The sequence below is a fragment of the Ictalurus punctatus genome, chromosome 5, assembly GCF_001660625.3.
Source record: "Ictalurus punctatus breed USDA103 chromosome 5, Coco_2.0, whole genome shotgun sequence".
Taxonomy (NCBI): Eukaryota; Metazoa; Chordata; class Actinopteri; order Siluriformes; family Ictaluridae; genus Ictalurus; species Ictalurus punctatus.
The window spans coordinates 14,483,584-14,509,674 of NC_030420.2; the positions used below are offsets into that span (position 1 = coordinate 14,483,584).

Consider the following 26,091-nt stretch of genomic DNA (forward strand, 5'->3'; position numbering starts at 1 on the left):
ATTTAAAGGCGCAGGTTTCGTTTGTTTGGCGCACACAGAAAGCCTCCTCATCATGCGAGTACCGAATGCCCTCTATGAGCCGGTTCCTTTAAGTGAACGATGGGAGCTGCTTTAGTTTGTTTTTTTTGTAAATGAATACAAGACAGAATAATAGGATGATCTTTACTATGGGATACATTTGCATACACTATTGTGTCACATTTTTTTATTTATTTATTTATTTTTATTTAAAAAAGTAGAAAATAACTATTCCCGCTGGGTTTAATTTTCGAGGGGTTTCCTGTCAGTGTCCTCAAGCTGACTTCTGAGATAAACCTGGTGTAAAAATATACTCCATCTGACTAGTTTTGGTTTTGGTGACACTTTTTCCTGAGAAGAAAAAGGCGGATTTCAGAAAGAATAACGACTATAAACGAATGAACGAATGTAGGGAATGAGGTTGTTCACTCAGAAACCAGACACCACTATAAAATGGCCGACACCCTATATAGTGCACTGTAATAGGAGATAGGGAGCAGTTTCAGACAGAGCTCACGAGTCCGTAGTGTGACCCATTTGTGATTTTAGCACTTGTGAGGGTCCTCGCGAGCGCCCCCTTTGCGAAGCCCGCGCTGGCACAGGCTCACCGTTCTTGCTACAGACCAATCAGAAAGCAGAGGAGGAGTTTCTTTGTGCGGGAAGTGGAGGATGAGTTTCGATTGCAGGTTTTAGCCAACATAACAGAGAAGATGATTTTTAAGTGTAAGTTTTCGGCCGCTGGATCGTATGTCAGCGTCGCCGCCATATTGGTCCGGGCAACAGTAATAAGTTTCAGCCTGTATTATAGTTTATATTATAAACTAAATTGCCCATAATCGAGATTTCCATCTAATACTGCAGTTTTTCTCCAAACCGACTTTTATGACGAGCTCCTCGTTTCGGCTGAGCAAGTCATATATTGTGTATCTTACAGCCGTTAGTTGGCTACCTAACTTTTCTCACACTCTAAAGGTTTCCTAAAGAGAGTTGAGGAGGCAGGGGGAAGTAGCTGTAAGAAGGGAAGGTTTTTCCGCAAGTGAGTCCTCTGTGCTGTGCACTGAGCGCTTCAAGCCGGAGGACTTTGACAGGACAGACTGTCAAGATTAGAGATGGAGATGAACCACCTGTAGGGTAGGTATGTCGATAGATATAATGATTTAATAGCTTGTCATCAAATCGTGGCTCATTATTATTATTATTATTATTATTATTATTATTATTATTGTTGTTGTTGTTGTTGCTGTTATTATTTTTATTATAATATGTATTATTAGCTATTACAAATTTATTACTATTATTATTATTATTATTATTAGTAGTAGTAGTAGTAGTAATAGTAGTACTAGTATTAGCTATTACAGATTTATTATTATTATTTATTTATTTATTTATCTATTTATTCATTTATTTATTTTGGTGTTGCCCTGGAATTTGTTTAACTTTCTCAAATCTTTCCTTTAAATATTTGTTGCCATTTATTTTTAGTTGAAAATGGGAAGCTGATAATTACTTTTCAGTTTAACAAACTCGTTTGTAAAATTCATATTTGTGTCATGAGAGGTTGTCACTACCTGTTTAGTCAATTCCTGTTAGTTCTTCCTGGTTCTGCACAAAATCAAAGAGACAAATATGGTGTGCTCCCTCTAAGAATCCAGTTGCACCTACTATGAAACATCCTAGAGGCAATGCCGTAAGTTTATTTATGTGACATTAGACATGTTAAAGATCATATATTAGTAATGAATTTGTTAAAAAGATGATGTTTGATAATTTGTTAAAAACGGTTTGTTTACTATTGTGTGCAAGCTAACAGCAATGCTAGTAACTGCAGCAATGGTAACTGCTGCTTATAGTGGGAACAGCAGTGTATATTCATGTTTACAGCTATTCACACCTGTGATGTTTAGTCAAGAACATGGACACTGAATATTATTGTATTGCATTTATTTACAGTTTTCACCAGCATTTTAACGAGGAAGTGTGACAATAAATTGTCAACCTTATTACGACTTCATTGGTTACGGTTTAACTTGGTGTTTAGTAGAGTTTCAAAACTCTGCACAAGAACATCACATTATTATTATTATTATTATTATTATTATTATTATTATTATTATTATTGTTGTTGTTGTTGTTGTTATTGTTGTTTGTTATTATTATTATTATTATTATTATTATTATTATTATTATTATTATTATGTTGGCTTGAGAAGGCCAACATACTGTTTTGCTTTATAAGCTTATTGTTTTCATTAGTTTTCATCATGCCCCTTCGGGCCGAAGACCCCTATTGTTTTCGTTAGTTTTCGTCTTCTTCTTCTTCTCCTTCTTCCTCTTATTGTTATTATTAGGGGTCAAGCCCCGAAGGGGCGAATACCCTTATTGTTTTCGTTAGCTTTTTCTTCTTCTTCTTCTTCTTCTTCTTCTTCTTATTATTATTATTATTATTATTATTATTATTATTAGGGCCCGAGCACCGATGTTGTGAGGCCCTATTGGATCTGCTTTGTTTATTAGGGCCCGAGCACCGATGATTTGATGCCCTCTGCATTTTCTTCTTGCTGGGGAGAGGCGGAGCTTAGCCTGCCTTTTACGTAGCTGTCAGTGCAGCCCAGTGTTGCCAACTTAGCAACTATTTATTTATTTATATATATATTTAAAGCACATTAACAACAAATCTAGCAACTATTCGGACAAACCTTGGCAACTTTCCAAATGTCGCCAGTACTGTCCTGCAAGTGTGAGGCGTTGCTTTCTCGCTGCACTCTCACCTCTCTCTGCATCTGCTCTGTTCAGTGAGTGGCTGAGATCCGGAGCAGCACATTCCGTTGATCGCACGGCAGCTGACATAGACGTGAATGTAAAAAGAAGCAAGAGCAGGTGCCAGGAACCCCCAGGAAACACATGACTCTCTCTCTCTCTCTCTCTCTCTCTCTCTCTCTCTCTCTCTCTCTCTCTCGCTTTCTCTCTCTCTCTCTCTCTCTCTCTCTCTAACACACGCACGCACACCAACACACCCACATACACACACACTTCAGACACTGTCACCAGAGCTCATAAATGTAAAATTTACACTATCTACAGAACTGTCACCCCGGGAAAACACATGTGTAGGACAGTGTGTATAGGCCTACAAGACATCGCCCGGAAAATGTGTCTTCTAGTTTAAACAAAACTCTCGATTCTTTTAAGCAACACTTTAAATATTTTACATCCTAAAGGGTTAGGTTTAGAAGGCATGTAATACGTGCGTTTCTTATAAAATGCCGTCTTTAAAACGTTTACCTCCTAAAGGGACCTATTTAGAAGGTATGTAAAAACCTTTTTTTTTTTTTTTTTTTTTTTTTTTTTACATTTCTTCGGGTATATCAATGTTTTAGAGTATTTATTTCAGTAATGTTTATTTTTTGTCTATATTGCTCCTTTCATTCACTGCTTTAACGTCTATAAATCCTGCAGAGATGTTACGTATGAGATTTGTAATGTAAATCACACTGGATTTTACTTACTATTGTAATACAACTTAAAGGCAGTCATTTTTCCTGGTTTAAAAGACTGCATTCTACTGCACACAATCTAAATGGAGAAACGTAATTTTAAAAATGATTGTCAACTTAACAACTTGTGTTCATAATTATGGTAATTTAGTACATAACACTTAAATTCCTTTTAAATAATGTGAAAATAAAGCGTGTTTGTGTGTGTCATATTTTTGTTTGGATGTGTGTGTGTGTAATACACATGGCCTTTCCATGTATAGTAACCTTTGTGTCAGGAATGTATGTGATCCAGATTTAACATAACTATATATATTTTTATGACCTACCTCAGAGTGTTAGAAAGAACGTGTGCAACGTGTGTGGGTGTCTGGAAAACATATGGCCGTACCAGGTATGGTAACGTTTGTGTCAGGAATGTATGTGATCCAGATTTAACATAACTATATATATATTATGACCTACCTCAGAGTGTTAGAAAGAACATGTGTGCAACGTGTGTGGGTGGAATACATATGGCCGTACCAGGTATGGTAACGTTTGTGTCAGGAATGTATGTGATCCAGATTTAACATAACTATATATATTTTTATGACCTACCTCAGAGTGTTTCATATTCTATTTGAAAAGAAAGAACATGTGTGCAACGTGTGTGGGTGTCTGGAGTACATATGGCCGTACCATGTATGGTAACGTTTGTGTCAGGAATGTATGTGATCCCGATTTAACATAACTATAAATATATTTTATGATCATGACCTTTGACCTAGATATAGAGAGTAAGAATATGTATCTTTTTGACCTTTGACCTATACCTGTTAAAAATAAGGTTACATTATATACAAACTATTTCTCTCTCACATTTATTACGTTTTCTCATGCCACAATATAACACACAAGTAGGCATGAGAAAACTTGAGCTGGTCAATTATGACAGAATTTAGGAACATAGTGTGAGCCATGACAAATGAATTTACCTTCTGATAAACTAAATTTTATATTTTCAGTTAATTTTACAGACTGTATGCAAAAAACAACCATTAACCTGTTCCACCTTGTAAACAAATACAATAAACATCAATGTTCAGTGTTTGAAGTCTGCTCCTCTTAAATATATTCAAAGCTACACTATTAGACATTTTCCGCTGTCATGGTTCTGGGCTGGAGACAGTTCTCAAACCGCTCTGTGTATATTGTGTATATATCTGAATAATCTCATATAGGATGTGATTGGGTGAGTTCATTTACCCATCAGATGGGAAGCGCTTTAGTTTAATGGTGCTCCGCTCAGGATGCTCCGCTCAGGATTTTTACAGCCGATACCAATCCAGATACCAATCTTTTTTGTTTAAACAAGAGGTCTGTCATAAACAGTTAAACGTAAGCTCTCTGCTCATGGTCACTGTTAATTGAGTTAAAATAATAGCAATGAGATACTGTTGGTTAATGGATAAATAAACAAGCATAAAATATTTATTTTTAAATATCTTATAAACAGTAGAGAGTCCTAATTAAAAGTAGACTAACACAAAAATGATCCATATTACGAAAAAGGCTAATAGCTTTCTAAGGAAATAGCTTACTAAGCTTAATGTCAAATTGCTATTAAATGCAACCCATAGTAATTAAACATTATTTCATTTCTCATTTAATTTATAAATTCAAAACATGGAAACTGGAGTTGATTTTTCTAGTGATATCTGACAACCATGAGTTTAAATGAAGTGAATTAGAGTTAGTGAATGGAGAGCTGCACCGTACTGTATGTTTACAGACTGAACAGTTGCTACTCTTGATTATAATTGGTGAGGAATTATTTAGATGTTTGAATTATTTAGAAGTTTGAATTAACCTTGTAGCGTTAGCATTATTATTAATTTACTCTGCGTGAAGCCGCTGTGTCTACACAAGCAGGTGCAAGTTCAGGTCGTTATGCGGGATCAATAAAAGATGGGGATTTGTGAGATCGGGAATTTGAAGCAAAAGATGTACAGAGTTACTTGTCATCATAATGGCTTCTTTGCAGTATTTCCACACTTGTTCGGTTTACTGAGGAGATGAAAAGCAGTGTGAAAGTAACTGTTGTTCGGTGTAGATGCATTTTGGAGTTGTAGTTTTTATTCCGATTGTATTATACAACTCCGAACAGGTCACTCACACCGGTGCGAATAAATATTTATTCACAGTCGCACAAAATACTTTTCAGTCACAAATGCGACTGAAATTGTCACACTGTAGAGCCCTGAGCTTATCTGCGAAGTTTTTTCCCATTTGGCGTGATGATGTTTAATGTCCCCAACAACCTCTGTAGTACCATTTAGCATCATGTTAATTTCGTGATTTCTCCTCACACAAAGCGCTGGAACTTGAAGCAAAGCTGGCAGCTCAAGGGCTAAAATGCTAACTCCGGGGTTTTGGCACTACAAAATGACGTCATCCCTGCGCCGCTCTATGGTGATTGGCTGAAAGTGTAGGAAGCACTTGATTTGATCTGCAGTGGAGTTTTCTATTAGCGGAGGATAAACTTTAAATGTTAATATCAGAGTCGATCATGTTCATTTAATTGTGGGCAGTCAAAATCGTAATCACAATCGATATTTGATTAATTGTGTCATGTAGTGAAGTCTGTTTTATTTTACATTTAATTGCTTTATTTAATTTCTGTAGTATTTCTTACTTGAATACTACTGATAGACCTACCTGAGAAAACATATCATTATCATGAAATAAGATTTTAGTTATATCGCCCTACGCATTAGCATTTGGTGATTCCAGTCTTTCATGTAAAATGTGAAATGTAGAGTGGGGAAAATAAGTATTTATCACGTCAAAAAAAAAAAAATCAGTAAATATATTTCCAATGTGGTTATTCACATGATTTTTCAAACCAGACTTTGGTATTAACTAAAGGAATCTAAACATATAAAGAAATCCAAACATTAAAGTCCATAAATTAAGTTATGTTTAATAAAAAGGAATGATGCAGGAAAAAAGTTGAACACGCTAACTAAAATATATTTAATATTTTGTGGAGAAGCCTTTGTTTGTAACAACAGCTTCAAGATGCTTTCTGTACGAAGAAATTAATTGCCGCAATCTTGAGATGTGATTTTGGCCCATTCTTTTGAAACATATTGTCTTTAAATCTTGTTCAATTGGTGTCAAGTCAGGTGATTAGGGCTGCACCTAACAATTATTTTCATAATCATTTTTAATTTATTTATTCATTTTCATATGATTCATTTACATGTGATTCATTTTCGTGTGATTCATTTACGTGTGATTCATTTTCATGTCATTCATTTACTGATTTGCTTCTATTTAAATCCACTTTTAAACTGTGATACTACAAAGGTCTTTCCAGATTATTACTTACCACACTGTATGAGATAGCCCCAGTAAAATTGCCTGAATTCTATAATATAATTTCTTTACCGTGTTAGGTTTAAATCCTCTAAAAACAGATTCACAATTGACTAACATTACTCCGTTCCAGTTCACATCCTTCAAAGGATTGGCATGTTTTGTTTACTCTCACAATCCCCCAAACACACACCCACCCAAAGTCTCCATAAAAATGTGAGACAGCAGTGTTTCCCACAATAACCAAAAGTTGTCCACAATGTGAAAACAACTCGTAGAGTAAGCTGAACTAACCAAAAAAAATTACCAAGACATAAAGTTCCAGTAAGAGAAAAAGCCCCTACTGACTTCAAGTCTGATAAACAGTCTGCGCACAATAACAAATATAATGTCCTTAACTTTTAAAGACTTGTAACAAATAATATAACAGTGTAGGACATAAAGCCGAGGAAAAAACACTAATACAATTAAATAAACAGAAACTCTAACCCAGTCAGAGCCTCAAAACAGAGAACCACATTAATACCGAAGTAGATTTAAGAGGAGTGAGTCCACAAAATCTAGGCGAAGTAATGCAACGACGATATCTTCAATAAAAATCCAAATACTGTAGAGCTGGAAGGCTGAGTGCAAAAAATAAAAATAAAAGAAGAGCGAAAAAGACGCCACTGTGTAGGTGATGCAGTTCACCCTGATATCAAGAGTTTAACATAGTCTCCTGCTTCCTCCGCTGAAATAAAGTCCTTCTGGACACCGTTATATGTAATGCGAAGCCGAGCTGGGTGAAGTATTCCATAGCGAGCGCCCTCAATACCACGAAGTTGACGCCGAACCTCATTAAATACAGCTCGGGCCTGGGCTGTCTTGGCTGTGTAGTCAGGGAAAACGGAGATGGTCAAAATCCCTCACTTTAACCCGCTAGAGCTCTCTCGCACGGCGTAAAATGTCAACACAGTCACTGTGATAGTGGAATCTGCACACAATAGCTCGTGGTCGTTCACCAGGCTTGGGCTTCGGCTGAAGGGTCTGCTGGGAATGGTCCAAAACCGGCTCCTTCTCAAGACAATACGCCTCTTTTAACAAGACCGCTACAGCAGCAGTTGTTCATGTGTCAGCGCCCTCTGGAACTCTGCACTGTGTATCACCTCATTACTAACACATCACTTCCGTTATAATAAACAACAGAATTTACACTGCAAGCGTGCAAATACACCATATAATGACAATAAACTTAAATTAAACTAAACCTTTTAAGCAACTTACAGTTTCCCCTGCCACTTACACACAGTGGAGCATTTTGGATATAAACATAAGTTTGTTTTCGTGCAGCACTGTTTGATCTCCGCGATGTTTAATATAAAATGCCTCCCTGCTTTAGAGGACTTTCTTCCTCAGTCATGTGATGATTACACCCCATCTGATGGTGACAGAGGTCATGTAGGGAATAAAAGGTAATGTTGACATAAACAGTAAACTGAAGAAAGTCATTGTCGGTGACTCTGGGTGCCTGCTAATGCTAGCGTGTGTATCACGTCATGCGCCGTCGACTAGGAAGCGGCTTATACTTCCTATTAGTAAAAAAAAAACCCGCTAGTGATATATTTGAGATGATATTGCCTTTCTAAACTTCATACACAGTGCATAGTGTAAGTGTATAGTACTTAATTTGGGACACAACTTTAGTATTTACTCTCCGAAGCGTGCATTCGGAACAGAAGTAACGTAATGAGTAAATGTACCCCGTGCCGCACACAGACCAACTAATCGATTAGATGTTCATAATCAATTATTATCGATTTTATCGATTAGTTGTTGCAGCTCTAGAAATGTTTGCAAGAGTTTGAAATTGGGTACAGTGACGGTACGTACTATTCAGTATGTGTGTGTAGTGTAACTACAATCCTGGGCCAGAGTCCTTGAGACAGAGAGAGAGAGAGAGAGTTGCGTAAATGAAAGTTCAAAATGCTTGATCATCACGTGATTCATGTAGATTTCAAAACCTGCGTGAAGTTGGCCCCCCCACCAACGCAAAACGTCAGCAAAACAGTCTCAATCGTTTGTGCTCCGTTTGTGCTGGTTTGTGCCGTAAAAATTTTCATTTGTGCTGCGTCGGTTCAGGAGATATTAAAAGAATATTCAAAGGTCATTCTGGGGTCACCCAGCCCCCCCACATGCTCCAAATTAACCCGAAATAGTCTCAATCATTTGTGCTTCATTTGTGCTGGTTTGTGCTGATAAAAGTTTCGTTTGTGCTGATTTCGTTTTTAAACTATTAGGCATTGAATTATGGTGCGGTAACGTTACCAGCCCCACACATGCTCCAAATTAACCCGAAATAGTCTCAATCGTTTGTGCTTCGTTTGTGCCGGTTTGTGCTGATAAAAGTTCCGTTTGTGCTGCTTTCGTTTTTAAAATATTAGACATTTAATTATGGTGCGGTGACTTCACCAGCCCCACACATGCTCTAAGTTCATTCAAAATAGTCTCAATCGTTTGTGCTTCGTTTGTGCCGGTTTGTGCTGATAAAAGTATCGTTTGTGCTGCTTCAGATAAGATAGGATGCTTAGGAGATATTAAAAGAATATTTATAGGTCATTCTGGGGTCACTCAGCCCCTCACATGCTCCAAATTCACCCCAAATAGTCTCAATCGTTTGTGCACCGTTTGTGCTGGTTTGTGCCGTAAAAATTATCGTTTGTGCTGCTTCGGCTTTGGAGATATTAAAAGAATATTTATAGGTCATTCTGGGGTCACCCCCCCATGCTCCAAGTTCATTCAAAATAGTCTCAATCGTTTGTGCCGACAAAAGTTTCGTTTGTGCTGCTTCCATTTACAAAATATTAGGCATTGAATTATAGGCGCAAATCTCCTCGGTGTGAGCACACTTTTAGAGTCGAACTGCCGAAGACTTTTTCAAGAGAAATCATATCATAATTTGTTCAATAAACAATTCTCTTCACTTCATTCACTGGTCTCTCATGATTGAACTTTTCATTTATTTACAAGTAGAATAATCCGTTACACTTCACTCCCACCACTAGGTGTGACACTTCTGTTCATGGTGCTCTTGTGGAAATTAGTGTTGTTAGTATAGGAAAAGTCGACACAGTTACTAAATCAAAATTCTGGCCAGTGTAAGTACAATTTTTTAACACTGTCAGTTAGAATATTATTAGTTAACTTTAATCATAATGGTACAACATTCAAATAGCTAAGATTGTCAATGTTTCTTGAACAGAAAACTCATTGTTAATACTAGTATGGCTAATGGAGCTATGATTGTCAACATTACCATATTGGTCCTAATATAAGATATAATATCCTTATATATTATTACTATATTTTCCTTGTATTCTGGCAAATACAGTAATACATGAAAACAAGTTTACAGTGTATGACATTTTTTGCATCAGGATTACTTCAGTGGGTAATTATGTTTTGCTTATGCCAGATGCCCAAGAAAGCAGCGGTCGACAGGGATTCAATTTTGACAGTCCTCTGTTCATCAAAAAAGGCCATAGTCCAAAATGGCAACATAGCTACTCCTAATCAGAGCATCTGGACAGAGCTTAGTGAGCAGGTAGAAAACAAGATCACTGCAAAGGCTCTATATACATTTGTTAAATTGAACAGACACAACATTTGGACTGCTTTAGGGTTTGATTCAGTTCAATTCAATTCAATTCAATTTTATTTGTATAGCGCTTTTTACAATAGACATTGTCTCAAAGCAGCTTTACAGAAATATCAACATGGTATACAGATATTAAAGGTGTGAATTTATCCCAACTGAGCAAGCCACTGAGTGGCGACGGTGGCAAGGAAAAACTCCCTAAGATGTTTTAAGAGGAAGAAAGCTTGAGAGGAACCCGACTCAGAAGGGAACCCATCCTCATCTGGGTAACAACAGGTAGTGTGAAAAAGTTCATTATGAATTTATATGAAGTCTGTATGGCCTTAGGAGCAGCCGTAGTCTCAGCAGTCTGGAATTAGAGAAGATTTGAGCTCCATCCAGAGGCAGAGAGGATCTGGATCTCTAGTATCTCCATAAATTCGTGTGGGGCTCGGCGAAAGGAGAGAGGGAGATTATTATGACTGCAAAGTAGAAGAACAGAATCTAGTCAGGGTAGGCTTGAGTAAACAAATACGTTTTAAGCCTAGACTTAAACACTGAGACTGTGTCTGAGTCCCAAACACTAATAGGAAGACTGTTCCATAACTGTGGGGCTCTATAAGCGAAGGCTCTTCCCCCTGCTGTAGCCTTCACTATTCGAGGTACTGTCAAATAGCCTGCATCTTTTGATCTAAGTAGGCATGGCGGATCATATAAAACCAAAAGGTTGCTTAGATATTGTGGCGTGAGACCGTTTAGTGCTTTATAGGTTAATAAAAGTATTTTATAGTTAATGCGAGATTTTACTGGGAGCCAATGCAGTACTGATAATATTGGTGTGATATAGTCGTATCTTCTAGTTCTAGTTAGGACTCTAGCAGCTGCATTCTGGACTAACTGGAGCTTATTTATATTCCTACTGGAACATCCAGACAGTAAGGCATTACAGTAATCTAATCTAGAGGTGACGAATGCATGAACTAGTATTTCCACATCATGTAGTGACAATATGTTTCTTATCTTAGAAATATTTCTGAGATGAAAGAAAGCTATCCTAGTAATATTATCCACATGAGCATCAAATGATAGGCTGGAGTCAATAGTCACTCCAAGGTCTTTAACTGCTGTACATGATGAAACAGAAAGACCATCCAGAGTAACCATGTGATCAGAAAGATTACTTCTAGCCACACGTGGGCCTAATAAAAGTATTTCTGTTTTATCAGAATTAAGTAAAAGGAAGTTAGTTAACATCCAACGTCTAATGTCCTTTACACAATCCTCAACTTTACTAAGCTTCTGTCTGTCCTCTGGCTTCGCTGAAACATACAACTGTGTATCATACAGATTATGAAAGTGATCATGAAACAAGTGGCAGTAGTGATGACACTGATTTTGAGCCAGGGTCCCTTTCCCCAAGACCAAAAGATTGCTGGACTTTTGATCTTCAAGTTCCATTTCAGAAATGGATTGAATTCATGCCCAAAACAGTTAAATATAAAAACAAGTTCTCTAAAACACAAAAAGGGGAATACACAATTTTGAAGCCTGGCATCTGGACACATGTGATAAATCATCACATTTGGGAAGAAGCAAAAAGGCCCTGCACATTTGTCTTTAAAAGAGCCAAGGTCTATCCATCAGTAACAGAGAAATTCCTAGAAATCAGAGGCAATTGTAAGGAATGTCATGGCTACATTCACATAAAATGTGACAGAGAGCCTGAAATGAACAGCCCAATGTTGCTCAATTGTTTAATTAAAAACACAGATGACTCCCTGCACTCTAGATGTTCAAAGCGTCCGATGTCTGGTAACCTGCGTGTGCATATAGCCAAAGAACTGTGTGGGGGTAGAATGGAACCCCATGTATGGAGGGCATCAGAGGCAACAAAGCTGATGGATTTTGGAGATCCTGAGCCAAGCCATCTTCCTAATTTGGCCACCCTGTGCAAAGCAAAGCAAGAGAGAAACGACTTGGAATTAGGTAACAAGGATCCTATTTTGTCACTGCAGATGTTAAAATATAGTGCACCTCACAGTGGTAGCATTAAAGACATTGGACTGGACAAGTTCTTCTGTCACTACTGGAGTCAAACACAAATGTTTATGTACAAGACATTATCAAAGAAGTCTACTAACCCCACTGTGAGTTTTGATGCAACTGGCTCAGTGGTGAGGAAACTACAGAGACCAAATGGCATGTCTGGCCATATCTTCTTATATCAGGGTGTTCTGGCAGGGGATGAGAGTTCAAGTGTCCCAGTGGTGCAAATGCAGTCAGAGAGACACGATGTTAATGCAATAACACATTGGCTGACAGAATGGGTACGTGCAGGTGCACCAATTCCAAAAGAGGTTGTGAGTGACTTTTCTCTGGCTTTGCTTGGAGCTCTGGTCAAGGCTTTTACTCCTCATCCTGATCTGAAGACCTACATCAATGAGTGTTGTGGTGTCTTACTCGGTAAAGTGTCAGCAAAAGTGCCACCTTGTTTTGTTTGGGTTGATGTTGCACACTGCATCAAGATGATCTGCCAGTGGGACTGCTTGAAGAAAAAATCACATCGCATTAAAGATTTCTTTGTGAGGTCAATGGCACAGCTTCTCAAGTCACAATCCATGGACAATGCAAGAGAGCTACTACGCAGTATTATTGTTGTGATAGCTCTGGAGCCCCCCTTATATCAGAAAGATGCCAGAAATACCTGAAAATGCAGTGTGGATAGGTAACAATTACGTGAATGCGACTATTTAATGTGATTTGTCGTTGGATTTTACCTTGTTACTTCAACTGTATTGTTAAAATAAAAAAGACAGTCGGCAAAAACCGGCACAAACGATTGAGACTATTTTGGGTTAATTTGGAGCGTGTGTGGGGCTGGTGACGTAAACTCATAGAACTTAATGCCTAATATATTAAAAACGGAAGCAGCACAAACTAAACTTTTATCAGCACAAACCAGCACAAACAAAGCACAAACGATTGAGACTATTTTGAATGAACTTGGAGCATGTGGGGGCTGGTCACGTCACCGCACCATAATTCAGTGCCTAATATTTTAAAAACGAAAGCAGCACAAACGAAACTTTTATCAGCACAAACCAGCACAAATGAAGCACAAACGATTGAGACTATTTCGGGTTAATTTGGAGCATGGGGGGGGGGGGGGGGGGCTGGGTGACCCCAGAATGACCTTTGAATATTCTTTTAATATCTCCTGAACCGAAGCAGCACAAATGAAAATTTTTACGGCACAAACCAGCACAAACGGAGCACAAACGATTCAGACAATTTTGCTGACGTTTTGCGTTGGTGGGGGGGGCAACTTGTATGGCTAGCGGGTAACAAGGCTGCAGAAGACGTGCACGTGTGATCACAGGAGGAATTGCTGTCTGCAGTATCGTGTATGGCTGTGTTGATGTGGTGGACAGCTGTGGCACAGACGGCATGCTTGTACCCATGGAGTGTGCAGCAGTAGACATGTCTATGGCTCCTGAGTGAGGTTGGGGTACCATATTTGATATCAATAGCATGGTGCAAGCTGGTGCGGATATAGGAGTAGTCTGAGATGTATTGGAGATGGATGATGAGACTACTTGTGGTATCGGGTGGAGCGCTACAGGTGGTGAACTCTTGGATTCGGCTGTCAACTGCAGTGGTCTAAGTGATGGCTGAGACACCCAAGAGTCATCAGGAATAATCTGTACAGCTGGGTAAGTTGGTATGGTTGAGGTCACAGCTGGTGACCGAGTAGAGGGATGCTGGGGGGAGGACGCTAGATGAGGTGGACTTATGACTGGACTGAAATGTACGAGCTGAGATGGAGGCGAAAGGCGGTCAGGTGAGCCTGGAGGCGCAGGTGTCATGGAACCAGTGTCTTTAAGAAGCATGGAGGATATGAGCTTCGCTACCTCGAGCTCAGTCTCTGCTTGTTGCAGCTTGCGCTGTCTTTCTAGATGCTTGGATAAGGCCTCCTTTGCTGCGAGAGCTTCCTCTTGAATATTCTGGGCTTCTTTAGCTTGTGTCTAGTGATGACTTAGCAGATTAGTTCGGTAAAATTACGACTGAAATAAATGGTAAAACTGAACAATATAAACATTGGAAATTACCAAATCACCTGCCTGACACATATTAACAAGATATAAACGTATATACATGCTTACACGTATTGCATGAACGCATTACACAGAACATAACCAGCAGCATGTAAGAATTAGCAGTCATCTGTGCGTCGCTAATAATTTGCGTCACTAATAACGGAATGTGCAGGAAATGATAATCAAACATTAGATCCTATGACAGGCTTTCTGACACATACCATGGTTAAAGACCGTATTGCTGTTGTTTTAAATTAATATTTGTTCTTAAATTTCAATCACTACTGTCATCTTTATGACTTTCAGATAGGACAAGAGACAGGAGGCCGATAGGTGACTATCAATGATTGTCAACTCACTGCACAATGGTTTAATGGACTAGCATCAGCAGCAGTATGATGTTAAGTGTGTTTTCTTTGAAAATCCATTGTTTACAATTGTTATGCACCCCTGCACTTATTAAAATAAACATTAATAAATAATATATTCAAAATTAAAAACAACTTAAAACACATGTTCATACACATATATATTTTATGTACAACCTCAATTCCAAAAAAGTTTGGACGCTGTGTAAAATGTAAATGTAGACAGAATGCAATGATTTGCAAATCTCATAAACCCATGTTATTCACAATAGAACATAGAAAACATATCAAATGTTTGACTGAGTAAAAAAAAAAAAAAACTGATTAAATGTACCATTTAAAGAAAAAAATAAGGCAATTTTGAATTTGATGGCCGCAACATGTCTCAAAAAAGTTGGCATGGGGCAACAAAAGGCTGGAAAAGTAAGTGTTAATAAAAAGAAACAGCTGGAGGATAATTGGCAACAGGTCAATAACATGATTGGGTATAAAAAGAGTATCTTAGAGAGGCAGTGTAACGAAACAGGACTATATACAGGAAGTAAACGCAGGAGCAATGTCTTTATTTTCAAACTTAAATCAGGACACTTTTTTGTTTCAGTACTGAACAAGATTAACTAGATTAAACATAAGACTAAAGTCTAGGCATTGCACGAGAACAGGACATGGAAATAAGACTGCTTCGCGAACGTAATGCATTCACCATTCAAACACTCAGTGAACATAAATACTGCACGAAGTGCGCAGCCACACGAGGGTTTAAATAACAAACGCAATCAAACAGAAACATAGACACCTGGATTAAATCAAAACACACCCTCGAACATCAACCAATGTTTAAACGGGGAAAACCAAAACAAACAAAAGGCACGTGTCCATATGCAAAAGTCTCGTGCACGTGCGATCTCTAAAGCCGCGTGTGCATGTCGACGCCGCGGAGCCATCTGCCAGCGGGAGCGTAACAGGCAGAGTGTTTCAGGAGTAAAGATGGTCAGAGTTCACCAATCTATTAAAAACTGCATCTACAATTTGTGGAACAATTTCAGAATAATATTCCGTAAAATTGCGAAGACTATGAATATCTCATCTACAGTGCATAATATCACCAAAAGATTCTGAGAATCTGGAGAAATCTCTGTGCGCAAGGGTGAAAATCAATATTGTATTCCCGTGATCTTTGGCCCTCAGGCAGCACTCCTTACAAACCGGCATGATTCTGTAATGGAAATCACTGCATGGGCTCAGAAACACCTCCAGAACTCATTGTCTGTAAACACAGTTTGCCGTGCCACCCACAAATGCTGGTTAAAGCTCTATCATGCAAAAAAGAAGCCATATGTGAACATGATCCAGAAATTTCTGCCGTCTTTTCTGGGCCAAAGCTCATTTAAAATGGACTGCTGCAAAGTGGGAAAACTGTTCTGTGGTCAAGATGAATCAAATTTTTTAATTCTTTTTGGAAACCATGGACTAAACCTCTAAACTAAAGAGGTGAGAGACCATCTGGCTTTTTATCAGTGCTCAGTTCAAAAGCCTGCATCTCTGATGGTATGGGGGTGCATTAGTGCCTATGGAATGGGCAATCTGGAAAGGCACCACCAATGCTGAAAGGTATATGCAGGTTTTAGAGCAACATATGCTTCGATCCAGATTCCATTCCATCTTTACTCTTTTTATACCCAGTTATGTTACTGTAGTTATGTTACTGACCTGTTGTTAATTAACCTAATTAGTTGCAAAATGTTCCTCCAGCTGTTTCTTGTTAGTAACACTTACTTTTCTAGCCTTTTGTTGCCCCGTCCCAACTTTTTTGAGATGTGTTGCAGCCATCAAATTCAAAATTACCTTATTTTTTCCTTGAAATGGTACATTTCCTCAGATTTTTTTTGATGGTACTCATGTTATATTATGAATAACATGGGTTTATGAGATTTACAAATCATTGTATTCTGTTTTTCTTTACATTTTACACAGCATCCCAGCTTTTTTGGAATTTGAGTTTATTTTGAATTTTGTTATGCACTCATTTACAGCAATGAATTTATAAATAAATTTCTAATAAACTAAAAAGCATGTCAAGAATTTTATCTGTGTCCTTTCCTCAATGTTGTCCTTGTATAGTGTTTTGCTGTGCATGTTTTGCTGTGCTGCATGGGGATGCTCTAATCGCTCAGAGAACGGAGTTTCCCCACTGACACAGAGTGGCGAATAAAAATGGTTGGCTCAAATCAGCAGGATCAATGTAAATATAACAAAACAGTACAACACCAAAAAAAAATTGTGAGGTAATCATATTTAAATGTATTTGCACTTTTTCACAAAGACCACACCATAGGGAAGTTTAATGTTAGGTTTTTTTAAAATAAGGAAAGCGAAAGACTTGCAAAACCCGGGGAGCTGAGACTCATGGTGAGGGTGATGCTCCTCCACCTACCAGCAGCCAGCTATCATTGCTCCTTCACCTGCCAGCGGCCAGCCAACATCACTGGCCCTCCACCTGTAACATCATTGGTCCTCATCACTCCTGACCTGTATCATCATTAATCTTCACCCTGCAGCACTCCCACACACAATATCACTGCATGCAATATCACTGCAGTACGATTCCTTAACATTATTATTTATTATATATATTACATATTCAGTTTAATATTTTTCCTTATAAAATATGCCAGTATAACACACATGTATCATGATTCCTTATTGCTGGCTTATTTGAAACACACCTTATGTTTTCAACCTCACCATGGTCCCCTCAGAACTCCTGACCTGCATCATCACTGATGCTCCATCACATAGCAGTTCTGTGGCATCACTGCTCCTCCAGCATGCAGCACCCAATGCTTATACAGTAGGTTACTAAAGTACACTAACATGTTTAAGTAAATAATACAGTAATAAAATACATGTTTAGTATAATTACTTCTATAATACAGTAGTAGTATATAACAGTTTTGGAATTTAGTATGATTCCCCATTTAGCCTAGCATCATTCATTTTTCCAAACTACTTGCCTATTGTCACGATTCCCCCTTGAAGCAGCGTGCTCTAAGCGCGAATGTGCGAGCACCTGCTTTTACGTTGTTGACTGTAATGACATCTGGACACGTGTGTTTTGTTTATGTTTCTGTCATGTCTCCTCCCTGTTCTGTCATTGGCTGGGATTTCACGTGGGTCTGAATTGCTCTCAGCTGCTAGCGGTTTAGACGCTGATCATGTCCGCATATATACCGCGCGCCTCCCAGCACACAACGCGGAAGATTAATACTTTAGAGTTAGTTTAGCTCGTGTCATAGTCATAGTCATAGTCATAGTCATAGTCATAGTCACGGTCCATGTTTAGAGTTAGTTCGCGCTGGATTATCCGCTTCCAGTCCCTCATCATAGTTCGTTTCTTGTTTTGTTTATCGACCCTGTTTTCCGTGACCACGACCTAGATTCCTGCCTTGCCCCGTGTATGCCTGTTTGCCAATCGCCTGACCTCTTGCATGTTTATGGATTACGTTTTGGATCACGTTTTGGATTTGTCTGCCCGTCTCTCTTTCAAATAAACAATTCACGATTCGTGACAGAATCTTCCACCGAAACATGGATGCAGCAGGAGAACGGAGGAGACGCAGAACCCGGAAGTCGACGCCAACCGTCCCCGCTATGGACTCAATCCACTTCCCACAATGGACGTTTATGGAGCTTCCTGATCCATTTGACGGATTTTTCGGTGCCCCTGAATATTTTCTGGTAGACTGTCAATTCTATTTCGCCAGCCTGTTAGACCCTAAGCCAGAGGAGAAGCAATGGCTCCGATTCATGTGGTCCCGGTTCTTTGGACCGGCCCGTCAATGGGTGCAGCTCAGACTGGATAAGCACTGTAGGAACCTGGACAGTGTAGAACAGTTTGTGGGGGAATTCATGATGCGATTCGGGAGTCCAGAGGCGAAGGACGAGCTAGAACAACTTCTCAGGGTGGTAAGTCTGGCAGGCGAACCTGCCCTGCCGTTTACCCACTACTACAGGCAAATTCATGCAGAGCTCAACTCTGAAGTCCAAGTCAAGCCTCAAGTCCCTGAAATCCAAGTCCAAGTCAAGCCTCCAGTCTCTGAAGTCCAAGTCAAGCCTCCAGTCTCTGAAGTCCAAGTCAAGCCTCCAGTCTCTGAAGTCCAAGTCAAGCCTCCAGTCTCTGAAGTCCAAGTCAAGCCTCCAGTCTCTGAAGTCCAAGTCAAGCCTCAAGGCTCTGACGTCCAAGTCAAGTCTCCAGGCTCTGACGTCCAAGTCAAGCCTCCAGGCTCTGACGTCCAAGTCAAGCCTCCAGGCTCTGACTTCCAAGTCAAGCCTCCAGGCTCTGACGCCCAAGTCAAGTCTCACGTCCCTGAAATCCAAGTCCAAGCCAAGCGTCCAGGCTCTGACGTCCAAGCCAAGCCTCCAGGCTCTGACGTCCAAGCCAAGCCTCAGGTCCCTGAGGTCCAAGCCAAGCCTCAGGTCCCTGAGGTCCAAGCCAAGTTTCTCGTCCCTGAGGTCCAAGCCAAGCCTCTCGTCCCTGAGGTCCAAGCCAAGCCTCTCGTCCCTGAGCTCACGTTCAAGCCTGCTGATCCAGTTGACCAAGCTCTGCTAATATCTAAGCCTAATGACCAAGCTCTGCTCACGCCCCAGTCTGCTGACACGCCCAGCCAAGCTCTGCTCACGCCCCAGTCTGCTGACACGCCCAGCCAAGCTCTGCTCACACCCCAGTCTGCTGACACGCACCGCCAAGCTCTGCTCACGCCACAGTCTGCTGACACGCACCGCCAAGCTCTGCTCACACCACAGTCTGCTGACACGCACCGCCAAGTTCTGCTCACGCCACAGTCTGCTGACACGGCCACCCAAGCTCCGCCCATGCCCAAGGTTCACCTGGTGACCTCAGAGCCTCAGCCCCCCTGTTCAGCTGAGGTCGTCACTCAGCCTCCCTGTTCAGCTGAGGTCGTCGCTCAGCCTCCCTGTTCAGCTGAGGTCGTCGCTCAGCCTCCCTGTTCAGCTGAGGTCATCGCTCAGCCTTCTTGCTCCAAGGCAAACATCATTCCCCCCTTCTGCTTTGAGGAGACCCACGCTCCTCTCCCTGGCCGCACGGAGACCCACTCTCCTCTCCCTGGCCGCACGGAGAGCCACGCTCCTCTCCCTGGCCGCACGGAGACCCACGCTCCTCTCCCTGGCCGCACGGAGACCCACGCTCCTCTCCCTGGCCTTACAGGGGACGTCGCTCTGCCTTCATGCTCCGCCGAGGACGTCGCTCAGCCTGCCTGCCCGGGTGCGGACGTCGCTCCGCTTTCATGCTCCGACGAGGACGTCGCCCTGCTTCCCTGCTCTGCTGAGTACAGTGCTCTGTTTCCTTGCTCCGCCGAGGACGTCGCTCTGCCTTCATGCTCCGCCGAGGTCGTCGCTCAGCCTCCCTGTTCAGCCGAGGAGGTCGCTCAGCCTCCCTGTTCAGCCGAGGACGTCGCTCAGCCTCCCTGTTCAGCCGAGGACGTCGCTCAGCCTCCCTGTTCAGCCAGGGTCATCGCTCCGCTTCCCTACGCCGCCAAGAACACCGGGCAGTTTCCTGGCTCTGCTTGGGACATTCAGCCCAGGGGGCCGGGGCCGCCAATGAAGTGGGATGACTCATGGCACTCCGGGAGGAGTGCCTTTGGGGGTGGGTTCTGTCACGATTCCCCCTTGAAGCAGCGTGCTCTAAGCACGAATGCGCGAGTACCTGCTTTTCCGTTGTTGACTGTAATGAGATCTGGACACGTGTATTTTGTTTATGTTTCTGTCATGTCTCCTCCCTGTTCTGTCATTGGCTGGGATTTCACGTGGGTCTGAATTGCTCTCAGCTGCTAGCGGTTTAGACGCTGATCATGTCCGCATATATACCACGCGCCTCCCAGCACACAACGCGTAAGATTAATACTTTAGAGTTAGTTTAGCTCGTATCGTAGTCATAGTCACGGTCCATGTTTAGAGTTAGTTCGCGCTGGGTTATCTGCTTCCAGTCCCTCGTCATATTTCGTTTCTTGTTTTGTTTATCGACCCTGTTTTCCATGACCATGACCTAGATTCCTGCCTTGCCCCGTGTATGCCTGTTTGCCAATCGCCTGACCTCTTGCATGTTTATGGATTACGTTTTGGATCACGTTTTGGATTTGTCTGCCTGTCTCTCTTTCAAATAAACAACTGTTCATCCTGCGCTTGCATCCGTCCTATCTCTGCTCCGTCACAATTCGTGACACCTATTTTAAGCTTGTTTTTTTTTATACCTTTTTTTTCTATCTCACTTTGGTCCATCAACTCCCCTCTCCCTTTGACATCAATTAAAAAATCACCTGGGCTGAAACATAATATAGACAGGTAATAGTCAACAGAATAACAATGCCTAAAACACTCCACCCATACATTTTTGCTTACTCAAATATGCATCAATAGGATGCATCTTAAAAATAGCTCTCTTCCTACAATAACGAATTTGATACTTTATTACATGTGTAATAAGGAATAAAATGGATAGCCTCATTTGACCACTTCCACATACCACTATCACACACACCAATGTTATATTTAAATAATATTTAACCCCCCGCAAAAAAAAGCAGGTTTAGAAGCCTTTTCCTCGAATTCCACAACCATGGATGAAAATGTGTTAAGAGAACAAATTTTTGCATTTAATTTAATAGTCTGTTCTTGGTTTGCTATGTTGCTAAATTCCAGTAGCCCATACTAGCCTAATCTGTTATCTGATACCGTCCCTTAAACCTATTAATTTAGTGAGGAATAATTCACTAGCATGGTTTAATGCACAAGTTAATTTGATTCAGATCTACTGGCAATATGCAATCTTATTCCTTAAATGTCTTACTTTTAAAAGTGTATCACAAACTGTCTGTTCTGCAGCAACTCTACTGCACTGCTAATATTTGGTGCTGACTTCTCACACAAACAACACAACTCAGACACAAACAGCAGCTAGTGTTAATGAATGATGATCCTGCGCTCTGGCCAAAACACCTGTCAGACAAAAAGTTGGAATTGCTTACTGCCCCCAAATCACTAAGTCTGCCCTGTCTATCATTTTGTACCAAATATTAATGCTAAGGCCTGGCTCCAAAAGAGCACAAAGAGAATCAGACAATGACTATGTCTACATGCACATCAAATTCCATTTAAGGTCTATTTTCGGGTTGCAGCCATATTCCGAATACGATGTTTATATGCATACAGGCATCAGAATATTCCTGTATACATAGTTGTAAGTATGCCTGAGTTGTCATTCCTAAATACCTAGCATACAGCTAAGCATCCGTTAGCACCCACAATTCCTTGCAAACTGATCATGTGCATATATCTCCTTTCAGTGGTGTTTATATCCAACAAATTTCCAATTACCACACACACATAATACAATAATAATATTACTAACAGTATATAGTATCATACATATATTGCATTATTACATTATTACATTATTATGGCAAAATACAGATATTACATTATTAAATTATTCTATATTATTATTCTATATTATAAAATTATTAGTTTGGCAAATGGTTGTCCCTTTGAATAAATAAATTTATGTTGTGAACATTAGCGATATCTCCTTGTGACGAGGAGGATGGAGGGGCCAGGTTGTGAGGACGCATGCCTGGCACTGAGTTGTCTAAGTGGGTGAGAGTGATAAAGGAGCGGATGGAAGTGCCAGAGGGGGAGAGAGAGAAGCATGTGTTCTTCATGTTTGAGATCTGTTTGTGTGTTTCTTTTGTGTTTTATGTTCTGTTTATGATTAAACATTACATTTACATTCAGCAATTCCCTTCTCCTCCTTGCTTGTCTTTGATGAGTTACAGTAGTGCTGAAACAAAGGAAGGAGGAGGGATGAGATGTTGGAGAGCCTTTGCCACTGTGGGAGGATCACGATGTCGAGGAGGCGGTGGTGCTGGAGCGGTTGCCGTGGTGGACGGAGGAGCCATATGGCACCGCTGCTGTCTGCTTGAAATGGAGGAGCGTTTACCGTCCTCCAGGGGACGGAGGACCTGCTGCCATTCGATGTGGAGGTGCTGCCACCTGAAAAGGGGAGGAGCTGTAGCCATCCACCAGGAAGTCCAGTGCCATCGCCCGATGTCATGAGGGGTTTGAATCCCAGCTCGCTGAGGACCAGATGATTGCGTGTCTGGGGACTGGAGATCCAGTGGGTTTTTTTTCCCTCTTTCTCCCTCTTGCTGTGTGTCCTTCTCACTACCCTCTTCCTACCCTCACCTCTCCTTCTGCTTCCAGGATGCGGGGCCGACTGGCCGAAGGATGTAGCCGGAAGGGCAGCACCGTCCTCCCAAAAGGATAAATAAAAGGATTAAACAGGATAAATGAATAACCTTAAACAGCTGAAACTAAACACTATAAAAACAAAATTAAACACAAACTATAACACCTCTTTTACTCCACCAGTTTAACACTAAGCACCCTTTTATTATTTTATTGTTATTTTATTATTTATGTGCTCCCCTTCAATTGTCATGGGCAGCCGCTCGATAAGACCATGCATGGTTCCAGAGTATAACCGTGCTGGCACTGTGTAATGCTCTAGGGCCGGTTGCACCAGTTGGAGGTACACCTGGTTGGAAGACTAGGCTGGACGTATAATGAACCTTAAATCCTACGTAGAATTAATACCTGTTGCACTATCTAGGTGAGCAACATCTAAGACGAAATATTATACCTAGTCAAAGGTAGGTGTAAAGTGAAAAGTCTTGACTAGTTTTCAAGGTGAAAATAAAAATGTTGTTATAATGGCATATCTAATATATTAGATATGCCATTATGGCTGGCTTCACAATCAGGCAGGAAAGTTATGAGAGACTGCATCAAGCCTCTTGATATATATGGAGATAGAGAACTTATAGAAAGATTTAGTTTCAGCGGGGCTGAACAGTTAGAATTACTTTACGAGTTATTGACACAGTTGCAACATGTAACGGATAGGAACGGCATGCTGTCCCCAGCACTGCAGGTGCTAATTTCTCTTTTATTTTATGCCAGTGGATCTTTCCAAAATACAGTCGCTGATATGGTGAATCTAAGCATAAGTACAACATGCCAAGCGATACGGCAAGTTTCTCTGACCCTTCAAGATCGGGCTAATCGATATGTTCATCTATTCACCCAGGAGGAGGCTACACACACCAAAGAGAGATTTCACAGAGACTCCAGCATACCCTGATTTTTTTTTTTTTTTTTTTGATGGTATTCATGTGCACATCCAGGCACCATCTAAAAATAAATACCTTTTTGAAAACAGGAAAGGCTTTCACTCAATTAATGTTCAGGTTGTGCGCTATGCAGACATGAAATTAATTGATGTCGTGGCGCGGTGGTATGGGTCTGCCCATGACGCACGCATCTTGAGGGAGAGCGCACTGGCAAAAATGTGTGAGGAGGGACGGCTCTCTGGCATAATGCTTGGTGACAGTGGCTACCCTTTAAAGAAGTGGCTGATGACACCTATCATGGTACCCGGATGGAGCAGGAAAGGCAATACAACTATGTGCAGTCACGGGCGAGGTCGATCATTGAGCGCTGCATAGGAGTGCTCAAGCACAGGTGTGTGCCTGTGGCTTATTTTTAAGCCTGTTTATTTTAGCCTGCACTTAAACTGGTATTGGTTATTATGCATAGCTACTGCATAGCTAGGCATACTAATGACTTTTTTTAGATTCCACTGGTTGCACAGTGAAATCAGGATGGAGCCAGGGACTATCATGTGTATAGCAGCTGTGCTGCACAACATTTGCATAGCCAAGAGAGTGCCTCTCCCAATGGAGGATTTAGGACCAATGGAGGCAGAGGTGGAACAAATCAGAGAACAAGACGCAGAGGAGGACGTGACTGCTCATCTCATCAGAAGCAATATAATTTGACTGATCAGCCTATAAAAGAATTGCAATAAGAATTGTAGAAAATATCCTTAATAATTTTGTTCCTTCAATATTTAAAAAAAAAAAATTGTCTTAAAGCATAAGCAAAATGAATAACAAAGTCAAGCTGTGCAAAACGATTGCTGGCATAATATTTTCATTAATAAATATTATTTCTGTAGCCAGCTTGAAAATAAATTATTTACTGATTAAATTGTGTATATTGAGAAATAAAATAAGACTGTAAAATGTTTTTAAAATAATTTTAAATTATTTTTAAATAATTTATAGTATATTATTTTAGTCATATTTATTGTTTGGGATTATTTAGATGTTCTTAAACACATTGTCATTCTCGATTGTGTAGCTGGCCCTTTGCTCTAATAGCTAGATTTCTAATGCAAGTTTCCGTTGCTCAAGCTTCTCTTTTTTCCACCCTTAACTTCCCCGTCTCCATCTCCACTCTCATCATTTTTTCTGCAGTCAAACAGATTGGAGATCCGGATTTTTTTTTACCATTTGAGCAGGTACAGTTGGTGTGTTTGTCATAGCTGTCCGCGATGCTGAAAGGGGGTTGGGATTCTCTGCAGTCGAGAGAGACACAGACTTAGTGAAGCCTAAAACAGTGGTTTTCAAAGTGGGGGCCTCAACAATTTGGTGTGCCCATCCCTTCCACTAATATGTTTTCTATTTCTCACTCTCAGACAAACACACACACACACACACACACACACACACACACAATCAATTCCTAATGTAATGTAAAGTAAAGATGTAAGATGTAATTATTAATAAAAAGGGGAATATATTCAGAAGTCTGTATTTTTAATGTGTTTTAAAGACATCTTGCAAAAGGGGGGCCTCAGTCAAATGTTAATGCCATTTGGTGGGCCTTGCCCTTGAAAAATTTGGGAACCCGTGGCCTAAAACACCTGAATGTAAGCAGTCAAGACATTCCCCCGGGCAGGCAGACGGTATGTAGTATGTCTAAAAAAAAAAATGTTTTAAATTTAAGTGTTTTGTCTTCCTAATTCGTTCTGATTTCCTAATTCATGTTTACTTTTTCAGAGTCAGTTGTGAATGAATGGGCTGCCACTGAACCATTATCAGAATTTCACATGGGTTGTACACAATGCTTCTGGGTTTGACAACTTTATAATTTTGGAATATTTCACAAAAGCAGGGCTAACACTTCAAATTACTATGCAAGGCTTCGGATCATTTTAA

At 40.5% G+C, this 26,091-nt stretch overlaps 1 protein-coding gene and 1 long non-coding RNA gene across 2 annotated transcripts; one reads left to right on the top strand and one right to left on the bottom strand.

Annotated features, from left to right (window-relative positions):
- The first annotated feature begins 52 nt into the window (after positions 1-52).
- Positions 53-25,662, top strand: LOC124628185 (uncharacterized). Its single transcript, XR_008396439.1, has 3 exons — positions 53-3,327; positions 22,804-23,144; positions 23,231-25,662. It is a non-coding gene; the product is annotated as an uncharacterized LOC124628185 (long non-coding RNA).
- LOC128632843 (uncharacterized) lies at positions 9,510-13,556 on the bottom strand. Its single transcript, XM_053680244.1, has 2 exons — positions 12,633-13,556; positions 9,510-12,437 (listed from the first exon to the last, which is right to left on the bottom strand). Exon 2 carries the CDS (start codon positions 11,947-11,949, stop codon positions 10,996-10,998), a length of 954 nt encoding a protein of 317 aa, XP_053536219.1. The 5' UTR covers positions 11,950-12,437; positions 12,633-13,556; the 3' UTR covers positions 9,510-10,995.
- Positions 25,663-26,091: the final 429 nt, after the last annotated feature.